Below are 18,144 nucleotides of genomic sequence, written 5' to 3' on the forward strand. Positions count from 1 at the left end.
TCTGTAAAAGCAGACAGTTGTAACAGGTGTTGTGTTTTTTTTTTTTTTAAATAGCCCATACTAGGCTCAGTATCTTGTGTACTGCATTTTTTAAATGTCTTACAAGGATTTCATCAAGTGAGGAAAAACTAATACAGGATTGTTTCGATCTGTCCTCCCACCAGCAATATGAGACTTTTCGTGTCTTCACCAAAATTATGTTCTCAAATGCTTTGATCTTTGCCAATTAATACATAAAAACATGGATCTCACTAAAGTTTTAACGTGCAGTTCTTTTATTATACATGAGAGTGAGTGTCTTTCCATATGCTTGAAAGCCATTTGTATTTCCTTTTCAGTGTACTACTTGTTCATCTTTCACCCATTTACCTGTTACCATTCGGTCTTTTGCTTTTTAACTCCATGAGACTCTTAGGATATTAGAAAAATTGGTCTCTCTGTATTGACCAATATTTTTCCCATTTTGTTTATTCTTATGATAAACACCTTTTGTTTAAACAACTTTTTTCATTTTATAAAGAGCTTTTATATCTTAAATTAGGCTTTTAGATCACATTTAGTTGAAGTTAGTTTTAAATATTAGGCATAGAAATGGGAGAAAAAATCCTGACTATCACATTGTATCTACAGAACTAATCTTTTAAAACCCTGACTTCAAATGAACAGTATCAAAAGGATCTTATCTTTGATTTACTTTTTTTCTTCTTCTGGGTTTGGTTCTATCATGAGACCACTCCTTTTTAAAAAAAAAAAAAAATTCTTTAAATTTGATTTTGAGAGAGAGCGCAAAACATTGATTGTCTGCCTCCTGCACTCCCCCTATCTAGGATTGAGCCTATAGTTCCGGAATGAAACGGCAACCTTTCCATGCAGGACAATGTCCAACCAACTGAGCCACACTCTCCAGGGCCACTCCTTTTGACAGACAGTCCAAGAAGTAAGATCATCCTTTGGAGAGCTTTTTAGATGATTAAACTGTATAGCATAGGTGGAAAATACTTCATCATATAGACTAAATTGTTAATAATGTTACTTTGAGTTTATAACATATACAGTGTTCTAATCTATCTATCTATCTATCTATCTATCTATCTATCTATCTATCTATCTATCTATCTGACCATTACGACTAGATGACCAGACAACTGGCCTGTAGCTATGATGTGCACTGACCACCAGGGGGCAGACGCTCAACACAGGAGCTGCTCCCTGGTGGTCAGTGTGCTCCTGGAGCCAATCTCCCATGGTCCCTCCCCCCGGCCGGCCAGCCCCGATCAGCTCTTGGTCCCTCCCCCTGGCCAGTTGGTCCCGATCACTGGCCAGGCCGAAGGACTCCACCTGTGCATGAATTTATGCACCGGGCCCCTAGTCCTATTAATAAAAGCCTATGTGGTCGTCACACCATGATGCCCTCACGCTGCAACGAGCAATCACCAGGAGGCTGCAGGCGCACATGGGCTTGATGCTGCATGCGTGGCGCGGAGGCAGGACCCCCAGCTCCGGCCTACCTCTTTGGGGCAATCCATCGAGAAGCCCTGGATGGGTGGACGGGGCCTACCTCTTTGAGGCGATCTATCACAGGGCTTCCGCACTGTGAGAGGGTACAGGCCAGGCTGGGGGGACGCCCCCCCCTGAGTGCATGAATTTTGTGCACCGGGCCTCTAGTTTATATATAATCCTTTACTCAGTCAGCTTTTACCATGTCGCTATATTAGGCTGGGTAGATTAGGCCAGTGGGCTCCATAGAAGAAAGATAGAGAAAGAGACTATGAGGTTTTTGAGAAAGCACTAATATTAACTACTACCTAAATAATATCCTGCATTTTAAATAAGATTGTAGGGAGCTAGGGAAAGAGGATAGCAGAGACATATGTGATCTGAGCAGCATCTGACATAAAATACTTTGAGTTCTTCCTTTGACTTATATATAAAAGGAGATCACAAAACTGGGAGGCTAGATAGATTAGCATGTTTTGAGCCACTTAATTGTTTTTCCAAATCTTTAAAGTTGGCAGACCCTTTCTTCATACATAATTTTGCCCAGCAACATCAAAAAAAGAAAAACAAGAATCCTTAAGTGATTTTTAGTAAGGAATGGTTGAAAGCCAGTTTTTGCCATACTTTGCTTAGTTTTTAATTTTTCAAAATTATTGAGGTGTTCTTTAGAGTTGGTTATATCATCAATATCTTTATAAATGTTTCTTTGACAATTAAAGTTTTCCATTTATTTGATATCAAATTATTGATATACTACTGTTTCCTTGATTAATCCTTTAAAACATTTTTTAAACATTTCTGAGGCTGTAATACATTTCACAGTGTGTACATTTTACAGTAATTTTTACTCCTGAAAAGCTGATATTAAACTGACAGGGCGTCTTCTAATAAATAGAGGCACAGGTGGAGTCCCACTGGGTGGCCTCCAGGGATCGGGCCAAAACCCGCAGTCCAGTGACGCCTGCAGCTCCTACCTGCCACTCCCTCTCATCCAGGCCCCACTGTGCCTGCTGTGGGCTCGCGCCCAATCAGTCCCGATCGGGAGAGGCTCATGCTACCACAACAGCGCTCACCAGCCATGAACCCTGCGTCTGGCACCCTCCCAAGGGGAGTGGCCTGCGGGATTGTGCTGAAACCAGCTCTCCAACATCCCCTAAAGGGGTCCTGGATTGCAAGAGGGCGGAGGCCAGGCTGAGGGACCCCACTGGTGCACAATTGGGCCTGGGAGGTACCACGGGAGGGCTCCAGGGCATGTCCAGCCCATCTCGCTCAGTTCCAATTGGCCAGACCCCAGCAACAAGATAACCTCCCGGTCGGAGCATCTGCCCCGCGGTGGTCAGTGCACGTCATAGCAACTGGTCAACCGGTCAACTGTCTGCTCCCTGGTGGTCAGTGCACATCATAGCAAGCGGTTGAGCAGCCTCAGCATATCATTAGCATACTAGAGGCCAGGTGCACAAAATTCATGCACTTGGGGGAAGGTCCCTCAGCCCGGCCTACGCCCTCTCACAGTCCGGGAGTCCTCGGGGGCTGTCCAACTGTCCAGCTTAGTTGGACACAGTCAGACAGCCTTAGCACTGCCGCGAAGGTGGGAGAGGTTCCTGCCATCGCCGCTGCACTTGCCAGACGTGATCCTGGCTTCTGGCTGAGCGGCTCTCCCCCTGTGGTAGCGCACTGACCACCAGGGGGCATCTCCTGCATTGAGCGTCTGCCCCCTGGTGGTCAGTGTGCATCATAGTGACCGGTCGTTCTGCCATTTGGTCGATTTGCATATTAGCCTTTTATTATGTAGGATTATGCTTTGGTGGTTCAGTTGTTCTACTGTTTGGTCTATTCGCATATTACCCTTTTATTATATAGGATAAACTCCTAAAGATAATATGACAGATTATAATTTGTTTTCATCTTCTATATACCTTTTTTTAAAAAAAAAATAATCGGTCATGGAATGAGATTCTTTGCACTTCCATTTTCTTCTTTATTTTTGCTTTGCATGTCTAATTGTTTTAACTTTGTATATTTTGATGTGTTATTTGGCACATCAGACTTCATAATGGATATGTCTTTAAGCAGTTCTTTTCAAACTATTTGTGATAAAGAATTTTTTCTGATACTTCTTTAAGATACATTAAAAGTAAGTACTAGGACCGAGATCGGCTTGGCTCAGTGGATGGAGTGTCGGCCTGCGGATTGAGGTTCCCGGGTTCGATTCCGGTCAAGGGCATGTGCCTTGGTTACGGGCACATCCCCAGTGGGAGGTGTGCAGGAGGCAGCTGGTCGATGTTTCTCTCTCATCGATGTTTCTGACTATCTCTCCCTTCCTCTCTGTAAAAAATCAATAAAAATATATTTTTTAAAAAAATAAGTACTAGGAAAAATGAAATGAGATAGAAAAACCAATAAGAAAAATACAAACTATTATTATATTAAACAGGTAGATTGCCATAAAAGTTCCTAAATGCTTTCAAGTTTTATACTTGTCCTGTTGCAGACCTATTAAAAATAGCTAATTTTAGACTACATTTGAGTAGCTACAGATATTTTTTATCAAACTAGAGACCCTTTAGCTCTTTTTTTCTTGAATCCTGTTTCTTATTCCATGTCAAAATTATTCCTGTTTCTTTTTAGTTTGAATATTTTGTGATATATCATTAACTATCAATATTTTTAATCCTTTTAATTGTACTTTACTCTTTCCTTATTTGGGGGTGTGTGGCTGCAGCATAGACTGTTTTGTGTGTTTTTTTTTAACATAGATACAGAAATCATTTTAAAAAGCATATATACAAAAATATAGTTGTAGTAAATTTTAAAACAAAGTATTATTTTATCCTATCTAATAAAGCTGGAATATGCAAATTGACTGTCACTTCATGACAAAGATGGTGGCGCCCACAGCCAATAAGGAGGGAATATGCAAATTGACATGACAAAGATAGCAGCGGCCATGGCGACGACGCAGGCGCGGAGCGGCCGGGGTGGGGTGGGACACTTGCTATGAGGGGGGGCACGGGATGGAGGGAGCTACAGGAGGGCGGCAGGGTGGAGCGAAGGCAGAAGGCGGTGGCCAGAGCAAAGGCCCAGGTCCTGGGTGCCAGAGGAAAGCTGGTGCTGGCAGCCAGGGGAAGGAAGGCCTATTCTTGCACGAATCTTCATGCATTGGGCCTCTAGTTTTATATATCATGCAAAAAATTTAGCTTATTTTAGCTTTTTATCACTGAGTTTTCCAAGTTCATCTTCAAGACTAACTTATAAATGTTGAATGTTTTAAACGGTATATCTTTCAAAAATTTTTTAGCTCTTGTATTAAACTGCAATAGAACAATTTGGATTCAACTCTACATATTAATTTGGTATGGAGCATAACCACTAATCTATTTAGACAACACCATTTATTAGGTGTACCAGTTAATGCAAATTTTATAATCAAAGAAAACATGATAATTTCAAGAGAAACATCAAAAGTGCTTTATTCAAAGTAATGTCCATCACTAGCTACACATTTCCCCCAACTTTCAGGTAATTTGTGGATACTGTCTCAAAAGACCTTTTCTTGTTTTGAGGCAAACCATTCAGAGACCCAATTTTCCACTTCTTTGTATGTTTTGAAGTGCTGCTCAGAAAGTGTGTGTGCCATCGATCGGAACAGTGGTTATCTGAAGGAGTAAGGTCTGGTGAATACAGCGGGTGGGTTAGTACTTCCCAGGCACGATCTTTTAACGCAGCAGTTCTCAACCTGTGGGTCGCCAACCTGTGGGCCGCGACCCCTTTGGGGGTCGAACGGCCCTTTCACAGGGGTCATCTAATACCATCGGAAAACACATATAATTACATATTGTTTTGTGATTAATCACTATGCTTTAATTCAACTTGTAACAATGAAAATACATTCTGCATATCAGATACTTAAATTACGATTCATAACAGTAACAAAATTACAGTTATGAAGTAGCAATGAAAATAATTTTATGGTTGGGGGGGTCACCACAACATGAACTGTATTAAAGGGTCTCAGCATTAGGAAGGTTGAGAACCACTGTTTTAACGTGTCTTTAACTGATTTTGAAGTGTGTGATGGTGCGTCATCATGAAGCAAAATTACTTTGCCATGTCTTCTGTTACGTTCTGGTCATTTTACGATCAGAGTGTGGTTCAAATTGATTATTTGTTGTCGGTAGCAATCAGTATTAACGATTACACCTGGTTTTAGAAGCTCATAATACACCACACCTTCTTGATCCCATCAAATGCAGAGCATTTCTTCTTTCCGAAGCGATTTGGCCTTGCAGTCGATGTTGATGGTTGACCTGGATCGACCCATGATTTTGTGCATTTGGGATTCTCAAAATAAGTACACTTTTCATCGCCAGTCACAATTCAATGCAAAAAAGACTTTCGTGCCATTGAAGCAACATTTTACTGATGCCTTTTCGGTTTTCCATTTGTCTTTCGTTCAGTTGATGTGGCACCCATTTGCCTTCCTTTAAAATCTTTCCCATTGCTTGTAAACAATCGGAAATTGTTTGCTGAGCAACGTTTAATCTTGCTGCAAGTTGTTTTTGAGTTTGACACACATCTTCATCCAATAATGCTCGTGATTGTTGGTCTTCAAATTTTTTCGGTTGGCCTGGATGTTCTTTGTCTTTCACACTGAAATCATCACTTTTAAAGCGTGTAAACCAGTGTTCACAAGTATCTTGAGATGAAGCACGTTCACCATAAGCTTCCCGAAGTATACGGGAAGCAGCACTTTTTTCAAAATAATTAAAATTTCCCGCAAATGCTCTTTTTTTTGGCACAAAATTCAACATTTTTAAGTGTAAAAATATCTATGATGTTAACACCTTCATAAAATTTGACATATGAAGTTTTGAAGCTTGCTGTCAGTACAACAAAATAAGCATACATATCAAATCGCCTATATATCAACATATGTGTAACCTCATCTATTGAAAAAAATCCGCATTATTAACTGGTATATCAGTTTTGATTTAATTCAGTTGCCTCATATGTTTTCAAGTACTATTTTTCAGGAGATGCTCATGTGGATTACTTTCCTGAATTCTTGAATAGCTGAAAATGACTTTTTGTTGCATTCACGTGTTAATGGCAACATGGCTCAATACAGAATATTCTTGTATCCCAGGCTTTTTCCTTTAAAATTCTCTTATTTTGGTGTCTTTTAATTTTGACTGAGACAAGAAAATCCTTTTGATATAGAAATGCTGGTGCTTTTTATTTGGGTATTATTCTTCTGTTATACCTTTGATTATTGCTTCTATTCCATTTGTTATGCTTTTTTTTAAAACGGTATTTGTGGATTGGATCACCTTTTTTTATTTTTTGAGATTTGATGTCTGATCTTATTTATGTATTATTCTTATACAGTCTCATTTTTTACTGCAGTCAGACTTAGATGTAGAAGTTCTCAGAGAAGACAGGCTGTGTTTCTTGGTAGTTTGTTCCTAGCGTTTTCCTTTGGCCTCCTTTGTTGTCTTAGCTAAAAGTTTAGCATATTCCACGGCCTCTTCCTTATTTTTATAATAGGTGGTTTCTTTAGAGCAGCCGTGGGCAAACTACGGCCTGCGGGCCGGATCCGGCCCGTTTGAAATGAATAAAACTAAAAAAAAAAAAAAGACCGTACCCTTTTATGTAATGATGTTTACTTTGAATTTATATTAGTTCACACAAACACTCCATCCATGCTTTTGTTCCGGCCCTCCGGTCCAGTTTAAGAACCCATTGTGGCCCTCGAGTCAAAAAGTTTGCCCGCCCCTGCTTTAGAGCAATATTCTGATGTTTGTAATGTGGAATCCATGGAGTAACAAGAGCCTGAATCTTGGGTGTTTTGGTCCGAGTTTATTACTTTCTTTGTTTAGGGCAGTGGTTCTCAACCTTCCTAATGCCGCGACCCCTTAATACAGTTCCTTATGTTGTGGTGACCCCCATTTCATTGTTACAAATTGAACATAATTAAAGCATAGTGATTAATCACAAAAACAATACGTAATTATATATGTGTTTTCCGATGGTCTTAGGCAACCCCTGTGAAAGGGTCGTTCGACCCCCAAAGGGGTCGCGACCCACAGGTTGAGAACCGCTGATTTAGGGGCATTCTCACAATGTACTAGCAGACATCTTCTTTAGAGAAGTTTGCGGATTCTGCTAGTTCTTTTGGGCCCCAGGTGACAAGTTACAGTAGTAGTATCAGTGAGACCAGGAATATCTCCCCCTCCCCCCACCTTTTTTTTTACAATGACCAAGCTGGGAACACTGAAATTGGCATTCACAGTGCAACCCTGAACAGATTTGCGCTTTCTCTGTCCAGTCCTCCTTGTCTTATACCAGGAATGCTCCTTACTCAGTAGCAATGGGACACGGCCATGGGACAAGATACCCTGCTTCATAGGGAAACCTTGTTTGTCATTCCCACCACTGATTCAAACCACATTAACCCTTTCGTTCTTTACCCAGAGCTTTTCAGTAACTTCTGTGACATATACTTCTCATAAAAAGTACAGGGTTTGCACTCATCATCCACTTCAGTTGAGTTTCTGGCAGCACGTGCCTGGAAAAGAGATGTTCAGCTTCATCCTGAAGCAGCTGACCCTCCGAAACACCATAAAAAGAGCCACATTTCTTTTTTATACCTCTCTTCCCTCTGATTTTTAACTTTGTCCTTTTGCATTCCTGGTGAACATTTTTGTTTTCATATTCTAAATTACTGATATGTTTTTCTGCAGTATTATTTCTCATTGAGGGTGGGTTTTGCTATTGTTTTTTATATTATTTTCTTTTTTTCTTATCTTTTGAGTTATATTTATATCTTAGTCTGCATATGTCTATTGTATTTTTATTTATTCCTGGCCTTTTTAACTGATTATCTTCCTTATGAAAATATGTTTCACGGAAACTTTTTATCATGTATCTTCTTGAGAACACACAGCAGATACTTTCTGTATTACATTTCTCAATGTAAATTATTACTGATAATTTTCTTTGGCATTTTAAGAAGATGTTTTATCTGTGCTTCTGAATGTTTGTGTAGGTCCCATCCTTAACTGTCTATAAACAAGAAGCTATTTATCCAGTTCTGGTGTTTTGCCAGTAGACAAATTATGGAAAGTCCATATAATCATCTTCATTTCCCACTCATAATCTGATAGAATTGCCCTCCAAGATATACGAAGCTAATAATTGTGCACAGCCCACTTAGATGAAAACATTCATCCAGTGCACCTCTACTAGATTGAAGTTTAAGAGTTTTTGCCCCTGTTCTCACTGCATAGTCTCCAGTCTCTCTATTTTGTAGAAGCGAACTTATTCTTGGATAACCTGAGACAGTTTAGTGCAGTGGTCAGCAAAGTCATTGGTCAACAGTGCCAAATATCAACAGTACAACGATTGAAATTTCTTTTGAGAGCCAAAAATTTTTAAACGTAAACTATATAGGTAGGTACAGTGTTATTAACTTAATTAGGGTACTCCTAACCTGGCCTTTGCTAAAAACGTCCTCAATCTGATTGAGGTACGTTCGCTGAGGTCGACCCCTTCCAATTCTCCCATCCACACCCGTCTTACATACTTGTTTCGTCTATCTCCTTTCGTTCATCCTTTCTATATGTCCACACCATCTCAACATACCTTTCTCAATCCTCGACACTACATCTTCTTTCACTCCACAACGTTCCCTGTACGTGCGCTCCTGCACGTGGTATTTTGTGGAAGAGCCACACACAAGGGGCCATAGAGCCGCATATGGCTCGAGAGCTGCAGTTTGCCGACTACTGGTGTAGCGTGTGTTTGTTTTCACCAGAATATTACATGAAAGTCTCCAAGTTATAAAGGTCCTTAGGACTTTTGGTGATTTCATCAGTGGTGGAAACTAATGTAACATCCAGGATGGAGAGAGCTATGCCCCATCAGTTATGTTGAAATTGGAAGTTGTATTTTTAGAATAGGTGAAGAGAGGTATTGAGTGAGAGAATATAACCTTACACATCTAAGAAAGTTTTTAGTAGGCATCTGGTTTATTTTGAAACAGACTGTTTGTCCAGGGTAGGGCTTTATATCTTAAATACTTTAGTGAAAAATTGGGATATGGGTTATTATGTATTTCATTGATTCTAAGAAGTACATTTCCCTCCCATCAACACTAATAAAAGAGAAAAATGGTAATTGGCGTACGAGCTACCCTTTTCATTGGCTAATCAGGGCTATATGCAAATTAACTGCCAACTAAGATTGGCAGTTAACTGCCAACAAGATGGCGGTTAATTTGCATATGTAGGCACAATGCAGGGAGGCGAAAGGGAAAGCAGGAAGAAGCCCCCTGCCACTGACAGTGATCGGAAACCCAGGGGGGAGCTAAGAGCTGGGGGGCAGGACAAAGGCGGCCCCAGGGCCGCCTTTGCCCTGCCCCCCAGCCATGATCGGAGAATCAGGTGCCTTTTCCGCCCTGGCCAGTGATAGCAGGAAGTAGGGGTGGAGCCAGCGATGGGAGCTGGGCACGGTCGAAGCTGGCAGTCCCAGGAGCTAGGGGTCCCTTGCCTGGGCCAAAAGCGAAGCCCACGATCGCGGGGCCGCTGCAGCTGCGGGTCCCCGCTGCCAGGGCCGGACGCCTCAGCCAGAGGCATCCTGCAGGGGCAGGGGCGGAGCCCGCGTGATCGTGGCTCCCCCCTGCTGCCACTGCAGGTCCCCGCTGCCCAGGCCGGACGCCTAGGCCAGAGGCGTCTGGCCTGGGCAAGGGGCCAATCCTGCGATTGGAGGGTGATGGGGGTCAACGCCTGAGGGCTCCCAGTATGTGAGAGGGGGCAGGCCGGGCTGAGGGACACTCCCCCCCACACACACACCCAGTGCACGAATTTCGTGCACCGGGCCCCTAGTTTTTTATAACTCAGTAATTGGGATGTATCTTATAATCTAGCAGTGTTTATTTCTTAGTGCAAAAATTAACAGTGTCTTATAATCATTGACATCTTAGAGTCAATTAACTATATTGATAGATGACTAGCTTAGTACCATTTTAAATTGAATCTCCCTTTTGGTTATGAATATAGTTAATAATAGCTTTTCTTTTCTCTGGTCAGTATTGGCCTTCCTAGCTTTATTCACCTGGAAACCTGATAAATATAGACTGTCAATTGTGTAACCTGGCACCATTGCTTTTGGTAAAAACAACTCATGATTAATAAATTACATATGAATTGTAAATACTGGTGGGATATTATTACAGCCTTGGGCTTCCCTGAGTGTGATAACTCTGATAACTTTTATAATTGAGCAAGTCCTGTTGTAAATCTCAGGAAGCTGTATCTATGGGACTGGATATATTGATGGCTATTTGGTACTTCTCAGGCAGGGTAGCTACTACACTAATCCATGTGATCGCATTCTTTCACTCTTGACCTGCCACCCAGGAGTGCCAAAGAGAATATCCCCTGAATTGCTGTGAGGACTCCTGCTAAAGAGTAACTACCTAATACTGCCTTGCTGGCATGTTTCATGTTTTATATCCTGCTAGGTATAACCAATATCTAACGTAGCCTGTTTGGGTCTTGTGAGTCTCAGTGTCTAATTGAGCCTAACAAGAGGAATTGTACTTTTATATCATGATTTTATTTTTCATTTTGTTTGTAATGTTTGCTGAGTGAATCTGCATTATTATTCTTCATAAGAATTTTAAACTATGAATATGTAATAAATAGCATATCTAGAATATGTATAGATTAAGGAATAATATAAAGAACATCTGCCTATTACTTAGGATGTGAAATAGAACATTACGAATATCTTTGAAGTCCCTAACTGCCTCTTCCTCTCCTATCTGTTTTGGTTCCTAATATTGGTTAATCATTTACTTGCTTTTCTTTATAGTTTTACCTCATAGGTATATTTCCCTAAATAATACAATGTTTAGCTTTATTTATTTTTTTGGAGCTATTTATGTGTATTTGTTCTTCTGTGAATCTTTTTCCCCCTAACATTATGTTTTTGGAAGTCATCCCTGTTGAATAAAAAGCTATAATTCATCTATTTTTCACTACTCTATAGTATTGCATTATATGACTATACAATTTTATTTATTCATTCTATTATGGACATTTGTGTTGTATCTTGTTTATATCCCCAATTACAAACAGCTATTATGAAAACTATTGTACATGTCTGTTACTGCATATGTACTAGTATACAACTTATCATGGTTATACTATGGGTGGAAGTGCTGATTAGGAACAATTGCTGATTGTGCACATCTCTATTAAGTAATGCCAAATTATTTTTCAAATTGGTTTATGGTAGAGGGCTTCTGATACTTCATATCAGCATTTGTCAGAATTGTCAGACCTCTTAAGTCTTAAATTAATTCTTGTAGATGTAAATGGTATCTCATTGTGAGCTTGTGTAATTTTTCACATTAGTAAGGTTGAATTTTTCCGTATTTTTATCATCTACTTGTTCTATCAGATATTAAGCGAGGAGTGTTGAAATCTCCAACTTGTGGATTTATCTATGTCTCTTTTAAGTTCTGTAATTTTTTTGCTTCATGTATTTTGAAATTTTGTTTGGCCCATACCTATTTAGGATTATTGTGTCATGATGAAATGGCCTCTTTACCCCTGGTATTATCCTTGTTCTAAATTCTTCCTTGTGTTATTAATATAGCCACTCCAGCTTTCTTTTGATAACATGGTATATCATGTAAAGAATTATGAAGGGTAGGAGATTCTTACCTTCTTACAAACTAGCAAGTTAACTTGCCAAAAATTTAATAAATGCTGGCAATAGACATGAGATTTCTGGATCTGTACTTTATTACCTGTTAAAAAGGAGGAATTGGAGAGATGGTTGCTGGCCAAGTACTGAGAAGCAGATTCACAGACATCTACCTAAGAGAGACCCATGGAGAATTGTCTCCCAACATATCTTTCATACTTTTACTTTCAACCAATTTAAAATGGTTTTGTTGTAGACAGAATAATATAGTTGGGCTTATTTATTTATCTAGTCTGACAATCTCTGTTTTTTAATTGTTGTGTGTAGATTGTTTACATTTAATGTAATTAGTAATATGGTTGGACTAAAATCTATCATTGTGTTAGCTGTTTTCTATTCTCAGTTCTTTTGTCCTCTTTTGGATTACTTTGGTATTTTTTTTATCCCATTTCCACTATTTGCTTACTTATTAATACCTCTTTTTTAAAAATTATTTTAGTGGCAAACCTAGGGTTTATCATATATGTTTGTAACTAATAACAATTTTTCATCATATAATAGCACATAACTTTAAGTAATTTACAACTGTGTACTCCCAATTCTTCCTGCTCATCTCTTGTGCTTTTGTTGTCATTTATTTTACTTTTATTCGTGCTATCAACACACAAATAAATTGCTACTATTTTTGTTTTAGACACTTATCTTTTAAAGCAATAACCAATAAAAAATAAAGTTATAGACAGTCCTCGGGTTACATCGGACTCCACAAACGTCATGTCGTTTCATGGTTACATCGCCATCTCCCATCCTATCTAATAATAGACAAAGATGGTAATTAACCATACCTCCAACATGCTTCCCATTGGCTAATCAGGGCGATATGCAAATTAACCGCCAGCCAAGATGGCGGCCGGCAGCCAGGCAGCTGAAGCAAACAGGAAGCTTGCTTGCTCCAGTGATGGAGGAAGCCAAGGTTCCCTGCCTGCCACTGCCGGCCTCTGAGCTGCACTCTAAGAAACAATGTTGCAATTATAGAAGCTAAACAAACCCCAGAAACCTGCTTTCAGCCAGCCGGGCCTTAGAGCTGGAGCTGCAACAGTGTTTCAATTATAGAAACCAAACAAACCCAGATACCTGCTTTCAGCAGCCGAGGCCTCAGAGCTGGAGCCGAGCCTCAGAGCTAAAGCCAGCTCTCAGCTCCAGTGACAGCCATAGAAGGTAAATAAATCCCAGAATAAAAAAAAAAAAAAGAAAAAAGGAGAGGTTGGGAACTTCAGTCACCCACCAGCCTGAAAACGGCCCTCAGCCCCTCACCCAGACTGGCCAGGCACCCCAGTGGGGACCCCCACCCTGAAGGGGGTGTGACCAGCTACAAACAGCCATCATCCTCTCATCCAGGCTGGCCAGGCACCCAAGCGGGATCCCCACCCTGATCTGGGACACCCTTCAGGGCAAACCAGCCAGCCCCCACACCCGTGTACCAGGCCTCTATCCTATATAGGAACAGGGTAATATGCAAACTGACCCTAACAGCAGAAAGACTGGGAATGACTGGTCACTGTGACACACACTGACCACCAGGGGGCAGACGCTCAATGCAGGAGCTGCCCTCTGGTGGTCAGAGCGCTCTCACATGGGAGGAGCTCTGCTCAGCCACAAGCCAGGCTGATGGCTGCCAGTACAACGATGGTGGTGGGAGCCTCTTCTGCCTCAGCAGCGCTAAGGATGTCCGACTGCAGTTTAGGCCTGCTCCCCGCTGGTAAGTGGACATCCCCCAAGGGCTGCCGGGCTGCCAGAGGGATGTCTGATTGTTATCTTAGGCCCAATCCCCTGGGGAGCGGGCCTAAGCCAGCAGATGGTCATCCCCTGAGGGGTCCCAGACTGCGAGAGGGCACAGGCCGGGCTGAGGGACCCTCCCCTCCCCCGAGTGCACAAATTTTTGTGCACCAGGCCTCTAGTTTATTTATAAAAGAAAAAGTTCCGTCATTTCGACATGTGTACATATGTGTTTTTTTATTATTATTATTTATTTACCACAGGTAAAGGTCAGGAATTGTTATCTTTTAAATTTTTTTTACTGTTTCACTTCATTACTGCTGTGTATGTACTCCATGTGAGTGACATAGGTGCTTATGTAAGTGGGTTCCCACTTATGGCGAAAATCGCATTACTTCGCGCCATAGGAATGGATCTCCGACGTAACCCGAGGACCTACTGTATATATATTTACTTTCATTTATGTCATTTTTAGCGTTGTTGATTCTTTGTGTGGATACAATTTTCTGTATGGTATCATATTCCATCCATCTGGAGAACATTTATTGTAGGGCAAGTCTGGTGGTAATGAATTATCTCATATTTGTTTTTCTGAAAGACTTTATTTTTATGAAATATTTTTTCTGAGTATAGAATTGTGGATTGCCTTTTCTTCTTTCAGCACTTAAAAGGTGTCATCCTATCATTGTCTTGTTTACTTTTACTGCAATTCTTATCTTTGATTTTCTGTACATAAAGTATTTCTTTTTTTTTTCCTTTGGCTGTCATGAAGATTTTTCTCCATCTTTGGATATGGTGTGTCATTGTCTTTTGATACAGTGTAACTTTACCTTTAAATATGATGTGTCTGTTTTCCTTTGTTTGATGATCTCTGGACATCTTGGTTCTTTGGTTTGATATCTTCTATTTAATGTGGAAAATTCTCAGCCATATTTTTTCATGTAATTTTTTTTTTGCCTGTTTTCTCTCTCTCTGTATTTTCAAGTACATGTATGTTAGACCATAAGATATTGTCTCACCCTGGCCAGTGGCTCAGGTGGTTGGACATCAGCCTGTGTACTGAAAGGTTATGGTTCTATTCCTGGTCTGGGCACATTCCTGGGTTTCAGGCTTAATTCCTAGTAGGGGGCATGCAAGAGGCAGCCAATCAATGTTTCTCTCTCTTCCTCTCCCTTCCTCTCTCTCTCTAAAAATCAATTAAACAACATTTTTAAAAATGATAATTGCTTCATAGCCCCTGTATGATTTGTTCTGCTGTTTTTTGTTTTTTGTTTTATTCTACTCTCTTTTTTTCCTGATATGATGCAGTTTATCTTTTAGGGAGATTTCCTTGATGAAAAAGGTTGTTGTTGCTAGTACTGTAGTATTGCTATTTCAGAAGGTGAAGCTTTAATATAGAAGCATATACTTTTTGGCAAGTAGAGATCTTTCAGATTATTAGTTAAACATAAACTCATAATAAGTTTTGTTCCAACTAAAAATGGGTTGATTCGATTTTGGGACCACTAGATATGACCCAGTATTGTGGCTATTATAAAGATAAAATATAATGTAAATAATTCTAATGACTTACGAACCAAGTAAACTATGATTTTTAGTTTTATATGTCAACATGTTTATTTTTTATCTTTCTATATGTTAATCACTTGAAAGTCATTAGATTCTCATTCTTAATTATGTTGTTATAACAATAAATATTTAATTTGGAATAAATATAATATTATGTATTATCAAATAGCTAGACCCACATATGTTTATTTTACCCTCATAGGACTCTATAGAATTAAATAGACATGGGGTACAATACAAGTAAGAAATCAACATGTTTTATTTTGTCTTTGTAGTCTATTGAGAAAATGGTTTGGAAGTGTAAACCGTGTGCCTTTTAAATGAGAAATATTTTTACATATAGAAAATTTAAGACCATGAAAAATTAATAAACCAGTTAGTATAACTAAGACAAACAATTTGAAAATATCAAAGTGTGGAAAATTTTTTGAGTATATACAGATACCTTGAATTACTAAAAGTGATAAATGAGATTTAGCTAGTTTGCTTTTTTAAATTACATGATAGATGAATAAAAAGGAATATCATCTCAAAAGGAAAGCAAGATATACTTCTAGTTTTTTTCACTTACATCAATTGAGGTGTATTAGAGTCACTAAATAAAAAATATTTGGATATGTCTGATTCAAGTGTCTAAAGGTTTTATCATTGAAAAATCTTACATTTGAAATCTGAAGCTGATTGTGGAATAGGTATTAATATCTTTTAAAAAATTGGTGGGAACTGGTTTATTATAAGCACTTTTATGTGCTCTCAGCTTTATGTAGTAAGATTCCTTGTCATGATATATTGTACTTTTTCACATAGAGGAAAAGTTTTTTTTTTGACCCATGTTTCAGTAGCTGGCAGATTTTGAAATGGGAACATCTCCAGGTTAATATTGGAGAACAGCCACATAAAAGGACAGGAGCCAAATGCATGAAGCATTTGCTTTTTTGGCAGAAAACCCCAGTATGTACAGATTCTTTTAAAAATCCAAGTAAACCTAATGATGGGTCGTTTCTTGTTTAGTGGTAAATTCCCACTGTAGCCCCAGCATACACCCAAGAACAGAGGGTCAAGCTTCTGTTGACAACTATGACTCTCTCTGGCTCTACTTTTGCAGTTGTAGAACCAGAACAGGAAATTGTTTTTCCTCTTATAAAAAGGAAGATTCTAAATTAGTTAAATGCAATTGGAACCTTGATCCTACACATACATGTGTACACACAGAGAGAGAACAGTGAAAATTCATAGTGTTCTTTTATTGTATGAGTTCTTTGATACTTTGTAGGCTGGGTTTTGGTAAATATTTATTGAAGAAAATGAGATTTCTTTGTATATATTTAAACAGATGAAAAAACCTTACATGCAGATTTTGGACTTTCAAATACATTCTCTTTTTCCATTGTTTCTAAAAATATTCCTGGGTTTCATTCTGGGAATAGTTTGACACTTTGAATGATTATTTTTATGCTTGGTTAGGCGGGACCAGAGCAAACTTTATCTAAGGCTGATTTTGCTCTATTGCTGAGGCAATAACCTTATAATTATTCTACTTGATGTCCTGTGAAGTGTGAGATTTTTTATTTTTATTTTCTTCTGAGTGAAACACAAACTATTCCCGCTACTATCTGAGCCCCTGTGAATGTTCTCTCTGTTACTTCTAATTGGTTCTCTTCTTGTTTCTGGTAGATTCTTCACAAACATGTGCTGATATTACTCAATTAAGGACTTGAAAGGGGGATCCTGTACAGATTTATTCCACTCTCTGCAACTCTTTCCTCTCTGGTACTCTACAAATTCTAGCAAGTTTGACCTTCCAATTTCCTCAACTCAGGGAGATTGCTGGGTTTCTACCTGGGTTCCTTCTCCCTCTGCTCCCTGGAAACTCAAAGTAGAGCGCTGTTGGAGGGAGGCTCACTTTGTTTCCCTTCTCTTGGGGATTACTCTCCTATTCAGTCATTGTTCAATATCTGAAAACCATTGTTTCATACATTTCTCTGATTTTTTGTTGTTTGTTTAGTTGTTTCAGGCAGGAGGGTAAATCTGCTTCCTATTACTCCATCTAAAATGGAAGGTCTGTCTATTCATTTTTTAAAGATTCAGCTCAAGTTTTAACTCCTCTCCAAAATGTTTCATAATCCATTTTCTAGTCAGGAATCATTTAGTTGCAAAGAACCAAAGCCCTTTCAAAAAAGCTCTAATAAAAAGCCAATTTATTATTACAATGCAGAGAAAATTTCTCAGATCTTTATCGCATGGTGTGAACAGGTCTGGCTTCTCGTCCATTCTTTTCCTGCACACCAATATCCTTCGCAGGGTTCTTTCCATTTGCCTTTGGCTCTCACTTGCCAAAGTATTAACACTACATGACCTTTCAGCTCTAGTCCTTATACTATGTCATTAGATTACCTATTTATGTGAATTAATCTTTATCTTGGGTAAGCAGAGTTCAATAGTGACATGACCGTGATTAATGATAGAATTAAAGTAAAATTTTAATTTAAAACAACTTAAGTATTTTATGTAAGAAATACAACCTATACATTCTGAGTATGAAATTAAGGTCTCCGATAGTACTCAGTAAACACAGTGTTTATACCG

The 18,144-nt window shown here is 39.3% G+C and overlaps 1 protein-coding gene across 12 annotated transcripts in view; it reads left to right on the forward strand.

Annotated features, from left to right (window-relative positions):
- The window catches only part of REV3L (REV3 like, DNA directed polymerase zeta catalytic subunit), a 166,410-nt gene that overhangs the window by 12,789 nt on the left and 135,477 nt on the right, over positions 1-18,144 (forward strand). The window contains exon 2 of one of the 12 annotated variants that reach the window (XM_059700677.1): positions 828-937. The exons of the other annotated variants lie outside the window; for them this stretch is intronic. Coding sequence (XP_059556660.1) covers positions 868-937 — 70 coding nt within the window. The 5' untranslated portion in view covers positions 828-867. The remainder of the gene's footprint in view (positions 1-827; positions 938-18,144) is intronic. 12 annotated transcript variants of the gene reach the window in all.

The sequence above is a fragment of the Myotis daubentonii genome, chromosome 6 (assembly GCF_963259705.1).
Source record: "Myotis daubentonii chromosome 6, mMyoDau2.1, whole genome shotgun sequence".
Classification (NCBI taxonomy): Eukaryota; Metazoa; Chordata; class Mammalia; order Chiroptera; family Vespertilionidae; genus Myotis; species Myotis daubentonii.